The sequence below is a fragment of the Eubalaena glacialis genome, chromosome 13 (genome assembly GCF_028564815.1).
Source record: "Eubalaena glacialis isolate mEubGla1 chromosome 13, mEubGla1.1.hap2.+ XY, whole genome shotgun sequence".
Classification (NCBI taxonomy): domain Eukaryota; kingdom Metazoa; phylum Chordata; class Mammalia; order Artiodactyla; family Balaenidae; genus Eubalaena; species Eubalaena glacialis.
Genome location: NC_083728.1, coordinates 54,356,676 through 54,381,560, shown reverse-complemented (window position 1 = coordinate 54,381,560; position 24,885 = coordinate 54,356,676). Strand labels below are relative to the sequence as shown.

Sequence of the window (24,885 nt, the reverse complement as noted above, 5' to 3'; positions counted from 1 at the left end):
GCCATAAATAAATAAATAAATTTATTAAAAAAAAAAAAAAGAAAGAAAGAAAAGGGAGGCAGGGAGGCAGGAAGAGGCAAACAAACAAAATCAAATTTAAATGTATGAATATATATAAATATGTTTCTGTGCATCTAGAAAAATACATAGAAGGACACTCACTAAGCTGCTGTCATTGGTTATTTCAGGGGATAGAAATAGAGGTGGGGTGGGGAAATTACACACTTCATTGTGTATCTTTGGACTATTTCATGTGTTACTGAAAATTAGAAAATTTTAAAAAACATAAAATCCTCTCCTATTCTGAAATACAGGCCAGAGGATAAAAGAAGAAACTCCTGCTACTATATCTTCTAATCCTGGCAGTAGAAAAAAGTATCTGATGCAGCAAAATTCCTCAGCGTTGACAAGGGCTTTACATCAACACAGAGAAGCCTGGCACAGCGGGTGGGTCTGTCTGCATCACAGCAGGAAGAGGACCGATGGTGCTTTGTGCACTTTGTGGAGTGAGATGGAGACCAACCTAGAAATGGGAGGGAGGCATCACCTGGCCTTGCTGGCGCTTTGGGGAGGGAAGGCACGCGGGCTTCCGTGAGCAGCTTACACAGGTGTTCCCACTGACCTCAGAGGAGGCTCTCTGGGTGAGAATGTGATCTAAAAATCTGTCGCCCTTGTAACATCTGGGAAAGCCACTGGGATGAAGATTTCCAACCAGGGTCCTTCTGTGGGTAGCAGCAATACTGAATGTCCCGTCGTAAAAATCAGGCATTTCCCACCAGATCAGATGTTATGGTGACAAAGGTCTCTCTAAAAATCAAGTCTGATTAAAAGCCGTCCTTGCTTTTAACCCTCCAGGGTCCATTGGGAAAGAAGGGTAGAGAAGGCACCATTTCCCACAGCCCACGGGCCCCGCCAGCTTTTCTGCAGCTCACGAAACCAAACTGCTTGCAAAGTTTTGGAGCACATCCTGCAGCTTCCGGTCTCTGTGCGTCTTTCTGGCACGCCCCCCTCCTCCACCTCATACCTGAACACACACCCACGCATCACTTCTCTTTGTCCCACCCCTTCCCATATGGCAAATGCCGGTGCTTCCTACAACTTCTGCTCAGATGACACCCCCTCTTCAAAGCTATCCCTGGCCCTGGCCCCCAACAAGAGCTGACGAATCCTCCTCTGTGCCCCCTGCCACCATGGCAAGTGGGGGCCCAGATCACTGGGGCAGTGGGTGCAGGGGTCACAGCCCGGGGAGTACAGTGAGCAGAGCCCTAGAGGGTGGTCCGGGAAGCAGCAGCTGGTCAGGCCACATCAAAAGGTGCCTTTGAAAAAGCTCCTCAGTACCTGAGGGCTGGCATGGGAGGGGCAAGGTGGAACCCAGAGAAACTGGGTGAACCTGAAGGAAGGTTCATGGCTGCACCTTGGTGAGGGATACCAGCTGCCTGGGGACCTCGCTCCTTCCTCAGGCTCCTTCCCCTAATCGTCCCTCTTCAGTGACCCTAGAGCAGGTGTCCAGCGACTGCTTCTCAGGCTCACACCACTGCCTGGGCCACCTGGCACTGCTGGGAGCTCAGACTTATTCCAGTAAATTCTTAGGGTGCAGAATGTATTGTGTACATGGTAAAGTACACAAAAAAGAAGAGGATGGAGTGCCAAGAGTGACCCAAATGCTTTGGTAAAAGCAGCACAACTAAAGCAGTATAACTAATAGTATAAGATGTACAGCTGTTGAAGTCATGTCTTTATTAAAAACAATAGTAAATCGTACGAGTCCAATGTTAAAACAGACAAAACACCAGGGAAAAAAACACCGTGCCAACAGAAATGGTCATGAGATTCTCACTTCTGGAGATAATGATAAATGTACCCTAAATCATTATTTCCTAAGATCTTGAGGAAGTTAATATTTCAGAGAGCCCTTTATTGAAGCTGTGCCTATTTGAGGCATTTTTAGCTAATGTGAAGCTTGGGTACTCAGTAATTTCATGATTCCCTTTGAAAACCCAACATCAGAAGTCAAACAGGCTTGATCTTCTAAATTTCATCATTGAATTATCAGTTGATTTCCTCATTATAAGGTATATGTTCTGCCTTTAGCCCATTAATAGAGTAGAAATCAGTTTCAAGTGATTGTCTCTCTCTCATCAAAACTGTACTTTAAAAAGGGGTCACTCTCAGGAATAAAGACGCAGACGTAGAGAATGGACTTGAGGACATGGAGAGGGGGAAGGGTAAGCTGGGACGAAGTGAGAGAGTAGCACTGACATATATACACTACCAAATGTAAAACAGATAGCTAGTGGGAAGCAGCTGCATAGCACAGGGAGATCAGTTCGGTGCTTTGTGACCACCTAGAGGGATGGGATAGGGAGGGAGGGAGGGAGGGAGATGCAAGAGGGAGGGGATATGGGGATATATGTATGCATATAGCTGATTCACTTTGTTATACAGCAGAAACTAACACAACATTGTAAAGCAGTTATACCCCAATAGAGATGTTAAAAAAAGAGAGAGAAGGCAAAAAAAAGGGTCACTCCTGGATTTGACGCTCCTAATCACTATAGAAGTCCTATGTTTATCTTCAACAGAGGACTTACTTATACCTTTGTACCCCCTGTCTTTCTACAACATGGGAAGAACTTTGGGTTTCAAATGCTGAAGGTGGCATGATACATACTGAACTTGGCTCTCAGCCAACACTTACCCCTATTCCTCCTGTTTTGAATAGTTCAAAGGGTTTGAAATGATATTATCTTCAAATATCCCGGATAATGTAAATATTAGTGAGAACAGGTGCTGCTGTGATTGACAGAACAGCCAAAATCATGGTGACTTAAACAAGAGAGAAGCTGGTGTCTCACTCTCATGTATAGGAAGTTTGGAGACAGGCCTCCAGGGCTGCATGGTGGCTTCCTGCAGTTGACTTCTAAAGTTTCTTAAGATTGAAAATAGTCATCAAACAAAAAGATTAGTAAATTTTCATCTACCTGACTTTGGCCCAGCCAGTTCTTCAAAATCTCACTTCTGAAGGTTTACTTAGCCTGGGATACTTTTGAACATTTTTTTCACAGTGAAGGGGAGCTGGGACATGTAAGAAAAAGTGGACTTACCTTTTCTCTCATAAACTTTGCCCACATAGACTCCACAAGGTCATTTTCGGAGTGTTACAGTTCTAATTGTACGTTAAGTCCATGTACTTCCCTTATTGCTAAAAATTCTTGCTTTTTTAATCCCCAAAGTTATCTTTATTAAATCTATTTCATCCTCTAGTGACCTTTACTTGAGGTCAAGTAAAAAGGAGGTGAATGGGACCATAAATTGAAAAATGGAGAAAAGATACAGTTGTATGTTCAATAATTCTACCAAAAAAATTTTCATGACATGATGTCATTTGTCTAACAAGATTTTTTTAATGTTCATGATACTTAACTTTTTCATCCATGTGACTAGCTGTAATCCTTCTTTTTTACGTAATAGAGACCGATAATCAAACAAAGCAAATGAAAACATGAAGTGACTTTAAGGACAAGATGAAGAGTCAATATTAATTACAATGTTCGAGTTTAAATATATGAAGTAAACAATGGTCTGTGTTAGCTGCAGTGCAATTTGTCCTCCAAATCCATGTTCAGGGAACACATTTCTGTGTATCTCTCTTGATATGTAGATCCTACTGGCAAGTTAAACTCTTGGGCAGATGCCTTTCCAAAAATGAGAGTGGATTTTGTTCACAGGTATTAGCTTATCAATTGTTAGCCAATTCCATCAGCTGAAGAGAGATGTTTAATGGTTCGAACATTAATTTCTATGTGTTTTATTCACACTTTTACAGATTCACATTTCATTACCTTCAAGCGGAGGCTGGCCTGTGGCTGCAGCTGTGGAGCGAGAGGAGCCTCACAGACCACACAGATAGGCGTATTCATGGGCACCAGGTTTTCACATTCTGCACATAAGCCCATCTGCACAAAGAAAGAGGTCAGGTTGGCAAAAACTGAAGGTATAAGTAGATCTTAAAACGTAAGGTTTAATTTGCTTTTGTAAAAATTTCTTTTAAATAATTACCACTTTTATTCTTATTTCTTTCCTATTAAAGTAAAAACATGTTTACTGTAGAAAAGAGAGGTATAAAGAAAAGAAAAAATAGCTTACAGCATGATGGAGTGAGGAAATCGACAAATCTTCTCTCCAAAAAGCAATTATAAAGTTGGGTAAAACTTAAAAAATTCTTAAAGTCAACCAAAGACAGACAACAAACTGAAAAGTAGTGAACTTCGGGCAAGGACACCACACGTCTGTTGGGTCTTGCTTGGGCTGTCCCCATCCTCCTCCAGCTCCGTCAGCGTGGAAGCTCCACAGAGCAGGGAGGGCTGTGAAAAGCAGCAGCTTCGCGGCTGCTGACAGGTAGGGCTCGTGTGATTTGGAGCGCGGTTAAGGTGATGATCTCAGTGGCAAGCAAACAGGGAGGACAGTGGATCCACTAGCCTGAGTTCATGGTCCTGTCTGGGGCAACTGATGAACCAGCAACTAACCAGGGACTTGATAGGGAGTTCCAGAAGGTAGGTCATCTCTAGGGGGCTTGATAAACTCCTCCCACACCCTTAGTTGACTGGAGGATGTTCGCATGTGCAGCGTTAGACCTAAGAGGGTCCAAGCCACCCACACATCCTTGGCTGCACATGAAGATACAAGGGAGCTCAGCATAAAGTAAGAGCTGGGGCAGACCTGAAAACAGCCTGAAGTTTGAATGTTCCACCCAGCCCACAACAGATCCCTCAGCAGAGATTGGAAGCCTTGGAGGACCAAGGTGTTTGAGCACAACTTCTGGCCAATCTTCAGTTGAACTCTAAGCTATGCACACCCAGGGCTGATCCCAGGCTTAAAAATAAAACAAGGGGAAAAACCTGATATTAGTGGCTGAAAACTGCAGGGAAGACAGGCTTGAAAGAGTAAACAAGTAAACAAACAAAAAAACCAAAACAACAACACAAGGAGAAAAATCAGAATCCAGACTTATTATACTATCTAAAATGTCCAAAATTCAAGAAAAAATTGTGAGATGTGCAAAAAACAAGAAAGTGTGACCAGTACTCGGGGGAAACAGTCAATAGAAATTGTCTCTGAGAGGAGGAAAAGAAGATATATTGGAGCAAAGCTTCTGTGTATTACTGGATTTAAGTTAAATTATTCTGAAATAGACTGTGAGAAATTAAGGAGTACGTTGTAATCCCTAGCGTTCTCTTAGAAAATAACTTTTAAAAAGAAAATAACTTTTTAAAATAGTAAAAAAAAAAAAAAAAAAGAAATATAGGAATGAAAATGGCATACTAAAAATTATTTATTTAACACAAAAGAAGGAAGCAAAAGAGGAACAGAGGAACAAAAAAGACGTGAGACAAATAGAAAACAAACAGCAAAACAGCATATGTAAATCCAACCATATCATTAAAGACATTAAATGTGAATACACAATAAAACCACATTCAAAAGGCAGAGACTGTCAGATGGGATAAAAAAAACGAGAGGTATGCCCGACTAGAGACATGCCCTAGATTCAAAGATACAAATAGGTTGAAAATACAAGTATAGAAAAAGGTATATAATGGAAATAGTAAGGGTAAGAGAGTTAGAGTGACTGCATAAATATCAGGAAAAAAGGACTTTAAAAACAAGAAATAATCCTAGAGACAAAGAGAGACATTTTGTGATGATGAAAGGGTCAATAAATCAGGAAGACACAGCAATTATAAGTGTACATGAACATAACAACAAGTCCCCAGAATACATGAAGCGAAAACTATGAGTCAGCCTTAAGATAAGGCTCTATCTATCACCTGGCAACTCTAAGCTCCAACTTTTACTGGTGGACCACAGCGGCGTTTTGGAACTCTAAGGATCAGCATCAACTCAGAGCTAGTATCTAGTAATCCCCCAAAGGTTTAGGCATTTCCTTTTCCTCAAGGCACAGGTCCCTCTGGAAAAGGCTTCAAGGATGACTTATGACATGTACTTGCAATGATGCAGGGTCCATCCTCAAGGACACCCAGCAGCCCTTCAGTTAGGGAGCTGTGGGTTTGTGAATTGACTTAAGTCTTGAAACTGGGTGACACCCTTGGATGTTCCACTGTGGTGGCTCAAGTCACGTATTTGGCTACAAAACATGTGATTTTTTTTTTCTATTATATAAACCAAGCAAGACACTAGTAGGCTGCCCATCTGTTTCATTCTTAGGAAGACCACGATCAGATTCTGATTACTGATATGTTGCTGCGGCCTTTCACAGTAGATGTGCCCACCTTGTCTTTGGCAGTTAAGTGCTGCCACTTGACCTCTGGAATCCCGTTAGCTCCCTGAAATCAGGGAGCCCATCTCAAGAGTGGCATTGCCCCATGATCATGTCTGGCCTCCAAGGAAAGCAGCCATGGAACTTTTCAAGGATGCAGGTGCTCCTTTCACTAATATGTATTCCTCACTCTATGCCTTAGTGAAGGACGTGTCTTCTGGGCCTTCTTGTGAAATGCAGGTGAGAGTTGGGGGCACACAGGACGCACCTGACAAACCTACTCCAACATGATATCAGGAAAGACCTAGCATCGAGTCTCACTAACCATAGGCTACTACTGAGTCCAAGTTTTAGTCAGCCAACCCAAAAAGCAGCTGGAGCCACCGCCAGCTTCATTAGCTAACATATTAAATCAATCCAGAATCTATAAAAGAGGCATGCATATCAGTGAATTTGGCCCAACTTAGTGTTATATTTTGCCCTCATTTAAAATCCACTCCCAGACTTGTCCCCCAAGATTCTGCCAATATACGTTAGCAAAATTGTGCTCTTCTTTTCATGTGTAAGCTTTTTGTCCTGGATCACAGAGTACACCTGTCCCTCTAGAGCAGCTGGGATTGGACCGTAGTCATGCTACAGGATGGCTACGGTGAGTCTTGATGAGAATACACACCCCCTTTCAAGGCCACTGCCCCAGGCGAGGTTATCACAGAGATTTCAAGGAAAGGAAGGCTAGCATCCTCAGACAGAAGGGCCAGCTCATCCACTGGCAGAGTAATTTAGGGAATCAAGAATGTGCGTTTCATCTGGGTCCAAGCCAACATCTCCATTCCCAGTTTCAGGATCCTGTTCTGTCCCAATACAAACCCGAACTTTCACAAAAGAAATGTGGTGATAAAGTGAATTCAGCTTATGCTGTAACTCACCAACATATTCAACTTAAGTTTGTGTTTGCTTTCAGCAGCAAATCCCTGGAGCTACAAGAAATAGGTTCTTTTGGGGCTGCCATGGGAGCACTCTGGTTCTTGGATTATGAGTGAAAGGTCCTGAGCTTGTCGGTTTCTGTGATGCTCCCAGGTGCTCAGGAGAACTGTCCACACCACAGCCCTGGTATCATCATTGCTGCCACAACCGTCAAGTGCAGCGGCCACCGGGCCACCCAAGAAGCTTGCTTTAGGTGATGCTTCCTCACTACCAGACCCATGTGATAGCTTGATTTATTGTGATGCCACTTCATGCTATGAATTACTAGCATCCTGTTTCCCATGGGCAAGGAGCTCAGCACTGCTCCCGAGCAAAGGGAAGGACTGAACCACTTCCCAAACCCCTTCTTTGCAGGTTTAGTTCCTGGTACCAACTCTGTATCAGTCAAAGTCCAGTCAGGAGACAGAAACCTCAGAGTAATTTAAACAGGGAAAGTTTAATATAAATAGTTATTAACTAATAACAGAGGACTAACTGCTAGTGGGTAAAGCGAACTCTAAAGGATACAGGACCACCCAGGATGGGGAGAGCCACTGCTGCTCCGGCTGAGGCAGAGGACCTGAAGAGGATCGAATCTGGAAGAGGCACTTACTGAACTGGGTGTGGCTGTCACCCACTGGATGGCTGAGAAGTTCACTGGGGTGACACAGACCAGAGCTGGCCCCAGAGCAGGCGGGATCCTGTGAAACTCAAGAGGACTCTCCCCCTGGGGAGCTGGCAGGACATGCTGGGAAGCCACGTGCAGGCTGCTGATGAAACGTGCTGGGAAACTGCCCCCTGGGATGCCTGAGAGACTTTCTGGAAGCTGGCTGGGTACCCGTGGAGCCCACTGAGAAGCTGTTCATGAGATGCCATGCAGTTCACCGGGGTTCAGCACAACCAGGTGTCCTGCAGGTTAGCTGAGCACCGTCAGAGCACAGGGAGAGGGGAGCACAGCAGAAACAGGAAGAGGGGTCAAGACCATTCTCCTGCAGTGTCCCTCCCAGCAATGAGCCTCTACTGACAAAAGTTAACATCAAGCCAGCTGGCAACGGAGAAATCCACAAGGCAGGATGAAGAGGCACCCCTCTGCATCTCTCTAATGAGACCCTGAGTGTCTTGGGTCTGGGATCCTAGGAGTAGGATCGTCCCTTTGAGTACCAGAAACCCAGCTGAGAGCAGGACACAGTAAGAACTCAATAGGTCAAATTACAAAGCTGTTTATACATTAGAGCACGTTAATAAATATCATTTACAGGCAGTATAGATGTTTCAAATGTCATCATTTTGAATATTTATAATCCCTGATAACCTTTTCTCCCTGTAACAACAAAGAAAGTCTTGAAAATCTGTTTGCAGGCCAGTAAAAGATAACTTTGACATCGCACCAACGAATATAAGCAGGGAAAATTCAAACCAATGAGACCTGTTCATGTTTTATTTGCTGTACCATCTTTTACAAGGAGTTCAAAATATATCATGGAAGTAAACTGACTTCTACAGCATATCCATTTAGTATCTGGCCACTTGCTTAAATGCATAACTCAATCCTAAAACTCTGGACTTTGAATTTATTGAATAGTGACTTTTTCTCAGGGACTATCTTTTTTAAATGGTTATTTTCAGTCAACTTCACAGATCCTTTTATATCATTTTGTAAACCTTAGTCCAAAAAAACCCCAAAGTATCACGTGCATAAAAGATGAACACATTTTGGTGAAGGTTTTGATTTTTAGTAAGCCAAGTATGTTTTCTAACTAACTACAAACTTAATGGTAGGATAATATCAATTATTATCTACACTTAGCTAAAACTTTTAAATTTAGATATACTGATCAATCTATAGCTTATATAAACAGCTTCTTTGGACAGAATGAAGTATCCTATGGATATACAGACTTGTAATTAGTACTCCTGGTCATTTATTTCTAGAATATATTTCCTTATTGTCCCCAGGTTATGAATAGAAATATCATATAAGTAGGAAACATGTATTTATCCATATGTGAATCATCGAAATAAAAAGATTTCAGTCTTTTTCTGAGCCTATGCTTCTTCAAGGCCACACAAAAGAAATGGCATTGCAAACAAGTTTTTCATTCCTAAGTAGGAGTCTGGATAGTACAAGATTCACTTGCCAGTAATTTTTTCAACAAGTATTTATGTTTGTGGTTCACGTGTGCCAGGTGCTCTGCTCCTGCTGCAAACAAAGATCAGATAAACCAATGGAAGAAGATTTTAAGGATTCTGCTGCTCACCTGAGATCCTTCTGGGGGTGGGAGACGACAGCCAAATATGGGCGGGACAGAAGAGCCACATTCTAGACAGTAGCGGGCAAAGGGGTCAGATGGGCGGGGCACAAGGCAGTGGGCACACCTGCAACAGAAGAGAGTCCTGACTGGCCATGTTCTGAGGAGGGCACATTGAGAAGTCAGGTGTCAATCTTGACAAGCATTCAAACGTTTTTTTGAATAAAATAAAACAGAAAGCAGAACACACTCAAAGCCTATGGAACAAGTTCAAGATGGGAGATGCTTCTCTAGTCATTTTATTACAAAGTGGCCGTACAGCTGGGACCGATGGTGCCCTTCACCTGCAGGCCAGGCCCATCTCACTTCCCGGCCGCGGCAGCAGTTTATCAGCTGCCTTGACCCCAGTTCCCAAGTGGGGCCCCAGTCGTCCCATCACCTTGGATCTGGCGTGTGTGAGGGTGAGCCGTGGGAATTCCAGGCATGTCCACGCTGCACTTTGCTGACTCCCCACCTGAGCACTGAGCCCAGCCTCAGCGAGAGGTCCTCTTACCTGGCACTCTGGAGTCACTGTCAGTCAGGCCCTGCCTTTGTCTTCACTCACCTGGGTGGAGTCCGAGGCTCTGCCCCAGCAACGTCTGGCCCCATTTCCTAGGCAGCTGGGTCCCATCCTTCAGCCCTCACCCACCTACCTGGTTCTGGATATCAGCCAAAGTGAAAGGACTCCAGGAACTGGGCTCCCCTGTGAATAACACTGCTGCTGCCAGGCATTTCCAGGCAGGTTGGGGCCCCGATCCTGTGACCTATCTGAACTGCTCAGCATCTATGACATTTGCATACTGTGCACTGCATGGCTTGGTTGGCTGCACCAGTCTCTACCACGGCCTCTCAACAATCACTAGCCTTTGTAGTTGAGTCCACTTGGGGAAAGGATAGTCTTTTCAACAATGGTGCTGGGCAAACCGGATAGTGACGTGAAAAAGAACAAGGTTGGACTGATTGATACCTTATGCCATATACAAAAACTAATACAAAATGGACCAAAGACCTAAATGTAAGAGGTAAATTTATAAATCTCCCAGAAGGACACAGAAGAAAAAAGCTTCGTGACACTGGATTTGGCCATGATTTCTTGGATGTGATCCCAAAAGCACAGGCAACAAAAGAAATAGATAAATTGAACTTCATAAAAATTTGAATATCAAAAAATACTATCAAGACTGAAAAGACAACCTACAGATGGGAGAAAATATTTATAAATCATATATCTGATAAGGGATTAATATCCAAGATATATAAAATATTCTTGCAACTAACACCAAAAAACAAACAACCCAATTCAAAAATGGGCAAAGGACTTGAATAGACATTACTCCAAAGAAGATGCCCAACATCACTTGCCATTAGGGAAATGCAAATCGAAACCACAATGAAATACTACTTTACACCCATCAGAATGACTATTAGAAAAACAGAAAATAAGTATTGGTGAGGATGTGGAGAAATTGAAACCCTTGAACATTTCTGGTGGGAAAGTAAAGTATGCAGCTGCTGTGGAAAGCAGTTTAGCAGTTCCTCAAAAAGTCAGACATAAAATTACCACATAATCCAAAAATTTCAGTCCTAGGTAAATACCCAAAAGAATTGAAAGTAGGGACTCAAAGAGATACTTGTACACCAATGTTTATAGCAGCATTATTCATGATAGTCAAAAGGTGGAAACAATTCAAATGTCTATCAACAGATGAATGGATAAATGAAATGCAGTATATATATATAATGGAATGTTTTTTACCTTTAATATGGAATGAAATTCTGATACATGCTACAACATGGATGAACCTTGAAAATATTATGCTAGTGAAATAAGACACAAAAGGTTAAATATTGTCTGATTCCACTTACATGAGGTTACTAGAACAGGCAAATTCATAGAAACAGAAAATATAACAGAGATTACCAGGTGCCGGAGGGATAGGGGGATGGGGAGTTATTGTTTAATGGGAGCTGAGTACTGTTTGGGATGATGAAAAAGTTCTGGAAATGGACGGTGGTGATGGTGGCCCAACACTGTGAATGTACTTAACGCACTGAATTGTACACTTAAAAATTGTTAAAATGGTAAATTTTATTTATGTATATTTTACCACAATAGAAGTATAAAGGACTGTAAAAAAATTTGATTATTTCAAATAAAAGTAATAATGTATTGTGGGGTTCATAATATTTGTAGAAGTAAAATAAATGACCACAAGAGCACAAAGGCTGTAGTTATCCAGTTATTGGAAGTATACTGTCATAAGGTTCTTAGGCTATAAATGAAGTGGCATGATACTACTTGAAGACAGATTGTAATAAGTTAAAAATGTGTGCTATAAACCCTACAGCAACCACTAAGAAGAAAACTTATAGCTAATAAGCCAACAAAGGATACAAAATAAAATAAAATCATAAAACATACCCAATTAATCCAAAAGTAAGCCAAAAAAAAGGGAGGAGGCAACAAAGAATAGATAAGACAAACAGAAAACAAATAGCATGACAGCTGACAAATTCAAACATACCAATAATCAGAATAAATATAAATACTCTCAACAGCCCAATTAAAGTGCAGAGATTGTTAGATTTTTTAAAAGCAAGACCTGATTATATATGCTGCTTAAAAGAAACCAACTTTAAATAGAGAAACACAAATAGGTTAAAAATAAAAGGATGAAAAAAGATACATCATACAAATACTAATCGAAAGAAAGCAGTAATGGCTATTTTAATATCAGACAAATTTGATTTCTGAGCAAAAAATATTATCAGGGTTAAAAAAGGTTATTTCGGGGGGGAGGAGGGATAAATTGGGAGATTGGGATTGACATATACAGACTACTATTATTTAAAATATATACCTAATAAGAACCTACTGTATAGCACAGGGAACTCTACTCAATACTCTGTAATGACCTGTATGGGAATAGAATCCAAAAAAGAGTGGATATATGTATATGTATAACTGATTCACTTTGCTGTACAGCAGAAACTAACACAACATTGTAAATCAACTCTACTCCAATAAAAATTAATTTTTTTTAAAAAAGGTATTCTGTAATGATAAAGGGGTCAGTTCAGCAACAGGACATAAGATTCCAAGAGGTTTATATATTTAATAATAGAGCTTCAAAGTACATAAAGCAAGAGCCGATAGAAATACAAGGACAAGTAGACAAATTCATAATTATAGTCACAGATTTCAGCATAATTTTCTCAATAATTGATAAAACAATAGACAAAATCAGTAAAGACAGAGAAGACTTAAATAATACAACATTGTATTAGTTTCAGGGGTACAACATAATGATTCAGTAATTGTATATACTGCAAAATGATCACCACAATGTCTAGTTAACATCCGTCACCATACATAGTTACAGAATGTTTTTTCTTGTGTTGAGAACTTCTTAGATCTACTCTCTTAGCAGCTTTCAAATATGCAACACAGTATCATTAACTATCATCACCATGCTGTACGTTCCATCCCCAGGACTTATTTATTTTACAACTGAAAGTGTGTGCCTTTTGGCCACCTTCACCTATTTCACCCACCCTCCCAACCCCCATGGAGATGCAAATTAAAACCACAACTACCACCTCATTAGAATGGCCAAAAATAAAAATAAAAGTGTTAGTGAAAATGTAGGGAGACTGGAACTCTCATACATCATACACTACTGGTGGGAATGTAGAATGGTACAACCTCTTAGGAAAACAGTTTGACAGTTTTCTTAAAAAGTTAAACATATGCCTACCATATGACCCAGCCATTCCACTCCTAGCTATTTACCTCAGGGAGATGAAAGTATATATGCACAGGACAACTTGTATACACATGTTCATAGCAGCTTTATCTGTAACGGCCCAAAACTGAAAACAACCTAGATGTACATCAATAGGAAATAGGATAAATAAACTGTGACGTATCCGTACAATGGAATACTACTCAGCATTAAAAAGAAATAAACATCTGATGCATGCAACAACATGGGTGAACCTCAAAGTAATTAGGTGGAGTGAAAGAAGCCTGGCAAAGGAGTAAATACCGAATCATTCCATTTATATACGGAATCAAATGCAAACTAAGCTGCAGTGACAAGAAGCATACCAACAGTTGCCTGGAGGTGGGGAGGGACACGTGGGAGGATGTCAAAAGGGCGCAATGTCGGACATTTTTGGAGGTGATGGATTTGTTCATTTTCTTGATTGTGGTGATAGTTTCAAGATTATATGTATATGTCAATTGTACTCTTTAAGTGCAGTTTATTGTATGTCATTTGAACCTTTAAATATTGTAAAAATTTAATAAAAAACAGTTGGGGCAAATACCACTGTTATGTCCCATCCTCAAATTCTTTTTGACCACACTGTGTCTTAGCAGGACTTAAGAAACAGTAAAGAGAATGCAATACTTACTTGAGAAAGTCTGTCTCCCTTTGAATCCTCATGATCTCTGTGCTTGTCAAGCTCTTCTGGCCAGTTATATGTGCAAAACCAGGGAACTAAAATTAAGAATATGTATAAAATCATGTTACAGTACAGTAAAATTACATTAAGAGTTCATTTCGGTGCTTTGCCCTACCGTATCCAGCAGCCATCTTTTAAAAACCATGATGGGGAAAGTCTTAAGTAATGATGAATTATTAAGTAATAATTTTAATTAAAAAATTAAAGTGATGATCATCATCAGACACGTGCATTTCATTAAAAACAAGAGTTTACAAGAAAAGAGATCTGAATTACCATCAGACAGACCAGATTTCAGAATTTAGAAACCCAAGTGAGCATCCATTTTTCTCAAAGATTAAATCCCTAGGAAAAGGACTCACCTGAGAGAACAGTCATCTGCTGTTATCCAGAAACTTAACTCACTTAGATATATTTAAATTTGAGCATCGTCTTTGTACCAGGCACTGTATTTGATGCAGGGTTGGGGGACAAAGATAAACATTACATAGTCCCTGCCCTCAAGGAGCTGAACTGGTGTACATACAAAGTACTGAAACACATGGGCTCAGTGTCATAACACATCTGTGTTGAGTCCCACGAGAACCTGGGGAGGTTACGATCCCATTCACCTGCTCGGAGAGAAGGGCTCCCCGGGGCTGTAATGTCTGAGCTGGGCCTGGGAAAGTAAAGAACAGTTTGTTAAGCAGACAGAAGGACAAAGGGAATTCCAAGTAGAGGAAACCCACATGTGAAGACACAGGCAGGGCAGTGATGGCTCATCCTGGTTGTCGGATATGGTCCAGGGGTCGGAGTGGCAGGGGAAGGGAACAGAAAGGATGGCTGAGGGAGAGAAGCTAACACTTATGGAGGGTCTGAGAGTACGAAAACGTGCCTGGCACATTTCACAGTGACCTCCTAAGGTCAATAGGTAACATTATCCCCATTTTATTTTATTTTTGTAACATTTTCTTCTGATATAATTTCCAACATAGAGAAAAGGTGCAGGGATAGTATAACTAACTCCTTTGTTCGTGTTGACATCTTGCCCCAGGTGCTCCATTCTCTCTCGGAAGCATGAGAATAACCTGCAGACATGACTCCCCTCCTCCCCCCACAAACACTACAGCATTTCCCAAGAACGGGGCGTCCTCCTACACAACAGTGCAAACATCAAAACCAGAAAAGTCAGCGGTGATACAATACTAGCATCTAATCCACATATCTTTGTTCCCATTCCGTTAGTCGTGCCGGCAATGGCCTTCCCAGCTATAATTTCCTCCTGGACTAGGGTCCAGTCCAGTATCACACTTTGCTCTTAGTGGTCATGTCTTTTCTGTCTCCCTTAATCTGGAATCTCTCCTCAGTCTGTCTTTATCTTTCATGATCTTCATCCGTAGAACCTCCCACAATTTGGTTTTGTCTGATGTTTCTCATGATTGGAGTGAGTCATGCATTTTGGCACAAATGCCAGAGAAATACCAAGTCCTTCTCATATTAGGAGGTGCATATAATCCCCATTTTATTTTATTTCATTATTATTATTTTTGTTTTGCCACGTGGCATATAGGATCTTAGTTCCCCAACCAGGGGTGGAACCCATGCCCCCTGCATTGGAAGCGCAGAGTCTTAACCACTGGACCGCCAGGGAAGTCCCCTATAATCCCCATTTTTGATGAGGCTGAGTCTCAGAAAGTCTGAGTCACTTGCGTGGGGTCACATCCTCAGGCCTATCTGACCCCAGTAGGCTCCCTACCAACCACAATGCCTGTGGGCCGAGCTCAGGATGCCAGACTTGACACTGCAGACAATGGGAAGCACCCTGGGGTTTTCAGTTGCCTTTTGTGTCAGATCTAACATGGCCAAGACCAGAAGTCGCAAAGTGGCGGTCTGTTGGCCAAATTTGGTCTGCCATTGACTGAGTTTCACCTGGCCCACACATACTGGTCCCCACAGTGCATCAAAATTTAATTTGATTGTGGGACTTCCCTGGTGGCGCAGTGGTTGGGAATCCACCTGCCAATGCAGGGGACACAAATTCGAGCCCTGGTCCGGGAAGATCCCACATGCTGCGGAGCAACTAAGCCCATGCGCAACTACTGAGCCTGCGCTCTAGAGCCCGGGAGCCACAACTACTGAGCCCATGTGACACAACTACTGAAGCCCACACGCGTAGAGCCCGTGCTCCTCAACAAGAGAAGCCACGGCAATAAGAAGCCCGCGCACCGCAACGAAGAGTAGCCCCCGCTCGATACAACTAGAGAAAGCCCGCACACAGCAACGAAGACCCAAGGCAGCCAAAAACATATAAATAAAAAATAAAATTAAAAAAAAAGAAAAAAGGGCTTCCCTGGTGGTGCAGTGGTTAAGAACCTGCCTGCCAACGCAGGGGACACGGGTTTGAGCCCTGGTCTGGGAAGATCCCACATGCTGTGGAGCAACTAAGCCCGTGCACCACAACTACTGAGCCCACGTGCCACAACTACTGAAGCCTCTGTGCCTAGAGCCCATGCTCCGCAACAAGAGAAGCCACCGCAATGAGAAGCCCACGCACCGCAACGAAGAGTAGCCCCTGCTCGCCGCAACTAGAGAAAGCCCGCGCGCAGCAACAAAGACCCAACGCAGCCAAAAATAAATAAATTCATTCATTAAAAAAAAAAAAAAAAAAACCACAGTAGGCATTTAGTACCCTAAAGATTGTCTTTAGAAGTTACCTGGGGCTGCTGGGTGGCTGGTCGAGAGCCTGATTCTTCACGGAAAGCTGGGGTTTCCCGTGGGCTTTCTGAGAACCGAAGATCTTTCAAAGTTTTAGGGTCAGTTCTTTCACCCACGTCTACGATTATATAAAAAACGTCATTCTGTGAATATCTATAATTATATATGCATTCATGCAACTGTGTCTTCATAGTTAGGAACCTTTTAATAAGGGACCACTGTTGTCACATTCTTTCTCTAAAGTAGAATTATACAAAGAAGCTCCCACTCAGTTAAATTAATAGCAATAAAGAAAAGAATTAGCCCAGACTGAGAAAATTAAAATCTGCCCTGCAACATTCCACACCAGGCCGGGAAAATGGATAAATCCAGTTGCAAGGTTAGCAGGAAACATCATGTGTCCCAAGGACACACTGCAGCTGTAACATGTCGTAACAGCCCCCACTTTGAGTGACTACTGTTTCTTACTTGCCAAGAAACCTTGTTCTCTAAAATCAGATTATCAGAAACTTTGTTGTTTGAAATCTTATCAGTAACAATGAAACATCCAACTCTTGCCTGGAGGACCCAAGTCACTTTGACATAGAGAAGCAGCTTCAATTTCCAACCCTGGTGCAGAGCTTCAGAGAAAGGTTTCTGAACACAACAGTCCACATTTATCTTTGTTGTTTCCAAGGTAACAGAACCCCGGTCCCCTTCTCGGGTCCATACCTCATGGTGACCATTTCACACTGAGCCCTGCTTTGCTTGAGCCTGTCAAAACTCTTCTTTCATTTAAATTTCATCCAAACTCCACCCTTCCCCCTATAACTGTTGTCTGTGCTTTGGTTGATGAGATCCCATGGTTCCTCTGGTGTGTGGTCTCCCACGTTGCAATGAATCGATAAATCTGACTCTGCTGGACAGCTGGACTATCCCTCATGGTCTTAAGCTGTTGGCTAGGACAGCATTAAAAGTCAAATTATAGCTTACTTTATTGTTCCGGTGTTTCTTACCCAACCCTTCTGCAGACAAGAACACAAGCACTGAACCTGTTTGGTGATTTAGAATATTAAATCTTATCTTCGTCCTGTCACGTCATACCTGGAAACTTTCCAAGGTTAACATTCCAACCCAGTTTATTTTCAACATTCTTATATTTCTTCCTCCCTTTTGATTCAACAAATCCATTTTTCAGTTCCTAGGAGGGAAGAGATTGCATATCAATCCCTTGATTCTGCCCATTTAGATATGAAAATTAAAAGTTCCACGGTAGAGACAGTGACATAGCCTGCACTTCTCACTGGAAAGGGTGTACAGGCGTTTTCACAAAGTGACCTCTGTCTCACCTTTCCCTGGAAACACACAGCTTTGAACCTGGGCTGCTTGGTGGGCAGCGTGTCTGCTTGGGAAGCCCCACCAGGTTGAGTGGCCAAGACCGGAAGCAGGTGGCAGCATATACAGACAGGATGTCACCATCATGGGAGTCAGAGTAATAACAGAGGGACCACCAGACCCAGGGGGCAAAGACAGGTTGGGGTCAGGCCAAGACAGTAGTTCTGCCCACTACCTGCCCACACATGGCCCTGAAACATAAACACGCTTCTCTCTGGACTTCCTTCTCCTTGGGCTCAGTCCCTCGTGCTTGGCTGAAGCCTGAGCACCTGCTGCTACACGTGGGTTCAGCCCCTGCCCAGTGTAGACCCCTGACCACACGTGGGCCCCACACGACACCTGCACCCACTGCTCTGCTCCCACAGCCTCCTCTCTGGCCTCTGGTCAATCATTAGGCTGAAGGGACTCCCAAAAAACTTCCCGTCACCCCCAGCGAGACCTCCATGACTGAGACTTTTTGGCTGGTTGCCTTGCCGTGGGCTGGCGCATCCTCTGACCCTGGGATCTAGCTCACTGACGCCCAGAACCCAAACGTCCTTTCAAGACAGGTCTAGTTCATTCTCCAAAGAGATGAGGCTTTGCAGCTATTTGGCAATGAAGGTTTCAACATAATTGAAGGCCATGCCCACTGAGGGCTTCTACTAGTCTGATGCATCTAGTCAACAAATATACACCCTCTGCCCTCTCCTACCTGCCCCCGTGCAAGATGCTGAGTATGGCAGACACGCTCTCTGACACCTGGGAGCCTACAGTGCATGAGGGAGACAGACAGGGAGTAAAGTATTCACAGCATCAAAGCATTTTATAAAAGGAGAAGACCTGGTGCTAGGGGAGCAGAGACGGAGCACCGACGCCCAGGTTAGTTTGGCCGGAATATAAACAGGGGAGTCACAAGGCAAAGAATGACTGAGGACAGAAACTGCTTCTTAGGATGCCAGGCTAAAGGGTCCTGCTTTCTTTGACAGGTAAGGACACAGGAGACAAGGATGCTTGCTAGGAATCTCCAATGGGCAGGGTGGAGGAGGGACTGGCCAAAGGGTGGGAAATCAGCAAAGATACTTTGCAATGGTTGATACTGACCCCAACTATAAGGACCTGAAAATGGGTAGAATGACTGTGGTGGTAAAGGAAGAGGAAGATGCGACCACTGAGAATGGGAGCTGAGAATGCGGTGAGGATCTGAATGCCTTAGAGCGTCATTACGTACCTGCTCTGGAGGGTCTTTGAGAACATTTTCCACATCGTCTTCTGAAGGGACCGTATCTGGCGGTACATAGTCCACCTGAAACACCTTTGTTACCATGGCACTCTGTCTGCAGTCTCTGAACATCATTCAGAACAGAAAAGGTCTGCGTGTTACACAAAGATTCAAAGACAAGGTGCCTAGCAATTAGGATGACTCTATAAAGTCCCTTAGTCTAGAGACTAAATTTATTATATTTTAAATTTGGAGAAACCAAAATACAGCTTCTATAATCTTTCCCTACCTTATTCTTATTCGGGTTATCTCTTGCTATGTAACAAACCGCCCCAAAACATAATGTCTTAAAACACAAAGCTGTGGGTTCGCCATCTGTGCTCCCAGTTGCCATCTCTCGTGTGGCTGCAGTCAGGTGTCAGCTGGAGTCGATTCAAAGACCAACTCAGCCGGAGGTCCAAAATGGTCTCTCCCCTCATGTTCCAAGTCTGGCCTGGGCTGGCCATTCAGCTCTCTCCTTCCCTCTCTGTCCATCTCCCTCTGCAGGTGGTGAACTTGGGCTTCCTCACAGTACGGAAGTGTCAGGGAGGTCAGACTCCCTACACGGTGGTTGGCTTCCCCCAGCATTTATGTTCCGAGAGACCAGAGCAGACACTGCAACACTTCTTGTGGTCTGGCCTTAGCGTCATGTCTGGTGCGTTATCTTAGTCAAAAGTAAGTCACAGGGCCAGCCCAGGTCCAAGCGGAAGGGCTGCCCTGGGAGGCGTGGTTCATGGGGGGCCATTCTGGGGGACCATCTACCGCACTCACCATAAAGATGTCATACGTTAAGTCTCAAACTATTCTAAAACAAAGAATGGGGTTACCTATATATCATTCATTCCATGTGAGCCATGGGGATTTTCCGTACCCCAGTTGTGGGTAGCACTATGTATGCTGCCCTGGGAGATTTTAACTGTTATTCCTCAAATACCATCAAGTTTTCACTTTATTCATAATATTTCACAATGAATCTTGTTCCTTTCAGACGCAATAGGAGTCCACTGAGAAAGCAATGTAGAGGGGCCCAGAACTGAACTCTGGCAGTGATTTCATCTCAGAACCAGAAGTTCATCTATACTTTTTATTTTTTAAAACAGTTTTATTGAGGTATAATGTACATCATATAAAATTCACCTGTTCTAAGTATATAATTTGATGATATTTCATAAATTTACACAATCGTGCAACTCCCACCGCAGTCCAGTTTTAGAACGCTCCATCACCGAAAAATTCCCTTGTGCCTGTTTGTAGTCATTCCTGGCTTCCACCTCCTACTCCAGGCAACCATTGATCTGCTTCCCATCTCCATAGTTTTGCCTTTTCTAGAAATTCAAAGTAAATGTAATCATACAAATACAGTCTTACATATCTGGCTGCTTTCATTCATCCTTTTTTTTTTTTTGAGATTCACCCATGTAGTTGCATGTATCAGTAGTTCATTCATCTTTATTCTTGAGTAGTATTCCATTTTATGGATGTACCATAGTTTGTTTATCCATTGCCAAGTGGACGGTCATTTGGATTTTTTCCAGCGTTTGGATTATTATAAATAATGTTGCTATGAGCATTCACATATAAGTCTTTGTAGTATAAGCCCTGGAGGTTGGATTTTCTCTTGTTTGTAACAAACAAGTGCCTGACTTAAGCTTTGCTTGCTGAGGCATCCACTTCAAAGGCGGCGATCTTGAGTAGACACACTGCCGACCACAGGACTAGATAAAGATCCAGGCCACCTCCCCCCACGGAGTCTCCTTTATCTTAGAGGTCTTGGTTGGTTTCAATGACTGACCAATTGGGTTGCTTGTTTTTTCTCTTCCCGCTTTAAATTCTCACTCTTACATTTAAAATTCACCAATAAAGAGTGAGCCCATGGAACCCTAGCACCCTCCCTCAACCCCAATAAAAGCAGAACCTCTGGCCTGTGATTTCTCCCTTCCTCACTCCCTCCCTCCATCCCCATCTCTCCCTCTGTCTCTCTCTCTCTACCTGTGACCTCGCTGTGTGCCACGTAATTTCCAGGACTTGTAAGTAATAAACCTCATCTCTTTCAAATCTTCCTGATGATTATTGCTAAGGGCCTCTTGTAATCATAATAAGAACAAGGCCCAGTCCAGCCACATGTATGGATAGATACACAGGAGCAGAATTGCTGGGTCATATGGTCAGTGGGTTTAACTTTTTGGTTGTTCCATCTTACATTCCCACCAGCATCATCTGAGGGTTCCGGTTTCTCCACACACTCGCCAACACTTGATATTGTCGGCCTTTTTTGATCACCTGTACTCTTGAATATGTTCTCTGTAGGTATTTGCTTGAGATGTGTCCCTAGTGTATTAGGATGCAGGCTTGGCTGTTGTAACACAGAACCGAAACAACAGTGGCTTAAATAAGAGGGCAGCAACGGGCTGTAATCCACCCAGAGCTGCACAGAGGAGCCATGGTGTCAGGGTCTGGGGTCAAGTTTCCACTGTGTTGCTCCACCATATCTAGGACATTGCACGTGTCCTCTGACCCCATGTGGCTGCCCACCACAGCCACATTCCAGCCAGCAGGAACCACAGCCCACCTCTTCCTTTCGGGTACAATCCAGAAGTTGCCATATCACTTCCACATGCATCCACTGGACACACCTGGTGACATGGCTCCAGCTAGGTTCAAGGAGGACTGGGAAATATCCTTCTTCTAGGAAACACGTGTCTGGCTAAAAATCATGGGCTCTATGACTCTTGAAGAAGGGAAACACAGACATTGGGAAGAGCCAGCAGCCCCTGCTGCATCATGGTGACCACACTTTGGTGTATTTGTTTGATATGTTTAACTCTCGCTCCCACTAATTTGCACTGAAAGCTCACAGCTGGAACACAGGTGATTCTATTTGATCAGCCCAGGAACTTAATACTGTTTACATCGCCAGCTGTCTTCTTTCATTGGTGTTTCTTTGTGTGCTTTGCTCATTGATTTTCATATTGGCCTTTGATTTATTTTATCTGTTTCACTATCATTTCTTTTACAATTTCTCAGATTTCTTACATGTCGGTTTTTTATATTTCTTAAAATTCTTGAAGCTTCAAGTAAATATGTGTCCCAAAATGCTTAAAATTCTTTAAGTAAACATTCAGAAATGAATATACATCAGCTCCAAAATAGTTGAGAAATGTTTAACACTAAGCAATGCAGAGGTTGTAAGCCACACTTTTAGAAGGAGAAAAAAATTCTCAGAAATACACAATTGATCTAAACGGCCACTACCTATCAGTGAGTGACAATATTTAAGAAATAACATGATCAGTGGGTACTTGCATGTTCACTGGTTGGAGTGAATTATGGGCGGCTAAACTTTGGGGAAGCATGTGTTTTGTTTTGTATTTAATAACAAAGCTAAATTTACAGATACAGATATGTGGATGCAGATAGAGACAGTCTTTTAGATGAACTGCTTGCTTAACTCATTCACCTCAACATCCATCTCATCTGAATGCTCATCTTTGGCCCATGGTCTGTCATCCAAGATACAGTCGTCCTCCTAGTTAGACACTTCCTGGACCTCACAAACATCTCCATCCAGGGACCATTCAAATCCTGGCAAATGGCCAGGCTTCCTGAATGTGCACATACCAGCCCCATTACGCTGAGCAGAAGCCTGGTTCCCACCCACTTGCTCTACCCCTTTTAAGGTCTAGGTTGTCTCCCCACCATAGCTAGACCTTTCCTTGGGGACCCAGCCAGGGCTCCCACCCATAGACCTTGTCACCCAGAAACCAGCTCAGACTGCCTGCTAGGTGGAAGGATTTTCTGATGGTAATCCAAAAAAGGCTTAGGTTTGGGGCTGGAGCTAGGAATTCTACTCAGAGCCCAAATCTCATTTGAACACACATAAATTTTTGCTAGGATTGGAATCAGGTGCCATAAATATGTATCTTTAGGAATACCAATATAAGGTACACTAGACATAAAAAAAATTACTCATAGCTCTATCCCTGTAAAGATCATTATCCTCTCCATAAAACACCATAATTACTTGAATGATTGCAAGGGAGTGAAAAAAACTGGATCTGGAAGAATTCTGCAACTTGTCCAGGCCAGGTTTTCTCAACCTATTGGAAATTATTGATATTTGCGGCTGGGTAATCGCTGCTGTGGGGCCGTCCTGTGCACTGTAAAATGCTCAGCGGCATCTTTGGCCTCCACCCACCAGCTGCCACTAATACACTCCCGTTTCCAGCGTGACGACCAAAATGTTTCCCCATGTTGCTAAATGCCCCCTTTGGAGCAAAATTATGCCCAACTGAGAACCTCTGGTTTAGGAACATGAAGGGGTTGAGTGGAAACTGCTTATTCACCCAGGCATGAACTTTTCAAATACGAGGCTGACCTTTTGAGGTGGGTCACATGACAGCAATCTGTTAGCCCTTCGTTAAGAATTTGAAAGACAATAACTACAGCTGCCACCTGCCTGATCCCAAGTGTATCACCTCTGCCCTTCACAATGGCTTCCAAGGGCATCCTGTTAACCTCATGTGACAAAGGAAAAAACTGAGATGCCAAAGGCCACATAACTTAGCCAAGGTGACACGAAGAGGAGGCAATAGAATTGGGATTAAAATCCAGATCTGCAGGTCAACAAACTCCATCCTCTTTCCCACACTCCAAGCAGCGTCTTCTTGCCTTTGTCGCTGCCTCTGGAGATGGCATTTGGCTCTGTCATCCACGCAAACACAAGGTTTTAGGTCCAGGGGCGGTAGATGGATGCCTGTGAGACGCCCTGGTAGCCTGCGGATACGTTTACTTTATTAATCATTGCTGCCAAAGGGGGAAGTCCCTCTTGGTTCTGCTGAAGAAAAATGATTGTTCTCAGGGGCCTCTGACTCCCCCAGCTACCTACCTTCAGTTGAAGCAGCTTTTACCTCAGCCAGGCTTGATTTTTCTTGGCCACCATATAAGGTCATTGACAGAAAAAGGAGAACCATGCAAGTTCATTGCCAAAACACTACAAAATGATGATATCAGAGATAGGAAGCTCTTGACCACAAAGGAGGATTTTAAAGAATCAAGGCAGATGTCAGAAAGTTTGCAGACCCTGGATTAGACCATCAATACACAGACCAAAACCTGAAACCCTCTCCCTTTGCTGAGATGTTCCCGAGTCCCTGGCCCCTCCTGCCCACCTGTGTTCCTTACCAGACCATTCTCTGATGTGAAAGTCATAGACATACATATGGGGACATGAAAGCACATGTATGGCAAAGCTCTTATTCATTTCCTTTCAAGAACTATTTTATCGCAAATGGATACAAGCACTAATTTTCTGCCTTGAAAACTCAAAAATTTTTTGCATAGATACTTTCCCTAAGCTGAGCGCATCTGAAATACTAACAGTTTTTCAGAGCAGACACTTAGTGGGCACAGAGCAAGATGGCGAGAGGCATTAACAATGCCCTTATTTTTCAGACTCTTTTGGAAGCTTTATTAACTCCTTTGAACTACATAGTCATTAACTACTACTTCACTTTATGACCACCTGCAGCTTATAAAGGGGCCTGCCTTGCAGCACTGGGCACCAGAGTAATTAGCTTATTAAT

The 24,885-nt window shown here is 43.0% G+C and overlaps 1 protein-coding gene across 6 annotated transcripts in view; it reads right to left on the bottom strand.

The window, feature by feature from the left end:
• DZANK1 (double zinc ribbon and ankyrin repeat domains 1) overlaps positions 1-24,885 on the bottom strand; it is a 70,034-nt gene that overhangs the window by 38,891 nt on the left and 6,258 nt on the right. For 4 of the 6 annotated variants that reach the window (XM_061208546.1, XM_061208548.1, XM_061208549.1 and 1 more), the window contains exons 4-9: positions 19,274-19,388; positions 17,776-17,872; positions 16,692-16,810; positions 13,948-14,033; positions 9,499-9,616; positions 3,843-3,956 (exon numbers count right to left, since the gene is read on the bottom strand). In XM_061208546.1, the coding sequence (XP_061064529.1) occupies positions 3,843-3,956; positions 9,499-9,616; positions 13,948-14,033; positions 16,692-16,810; positions 17,776-17,872; positions 19,274-19,388 (649 nt within the window). Of the gene's footprint in view, positions 1-3,842; positions 3,957-9,498; positions 9,617-13,947; positions 14,034-14,609; positions 14,657-16,691; positions 16,811-17,775; positions 17,873-19,273; positions 19,389-20,481; positions 20,629-24,885 lie in introns of those variants that run through there. The other 2 variants (XM_061208550.1, XM_061208551.1) reach the window with 2 other exon arrangements.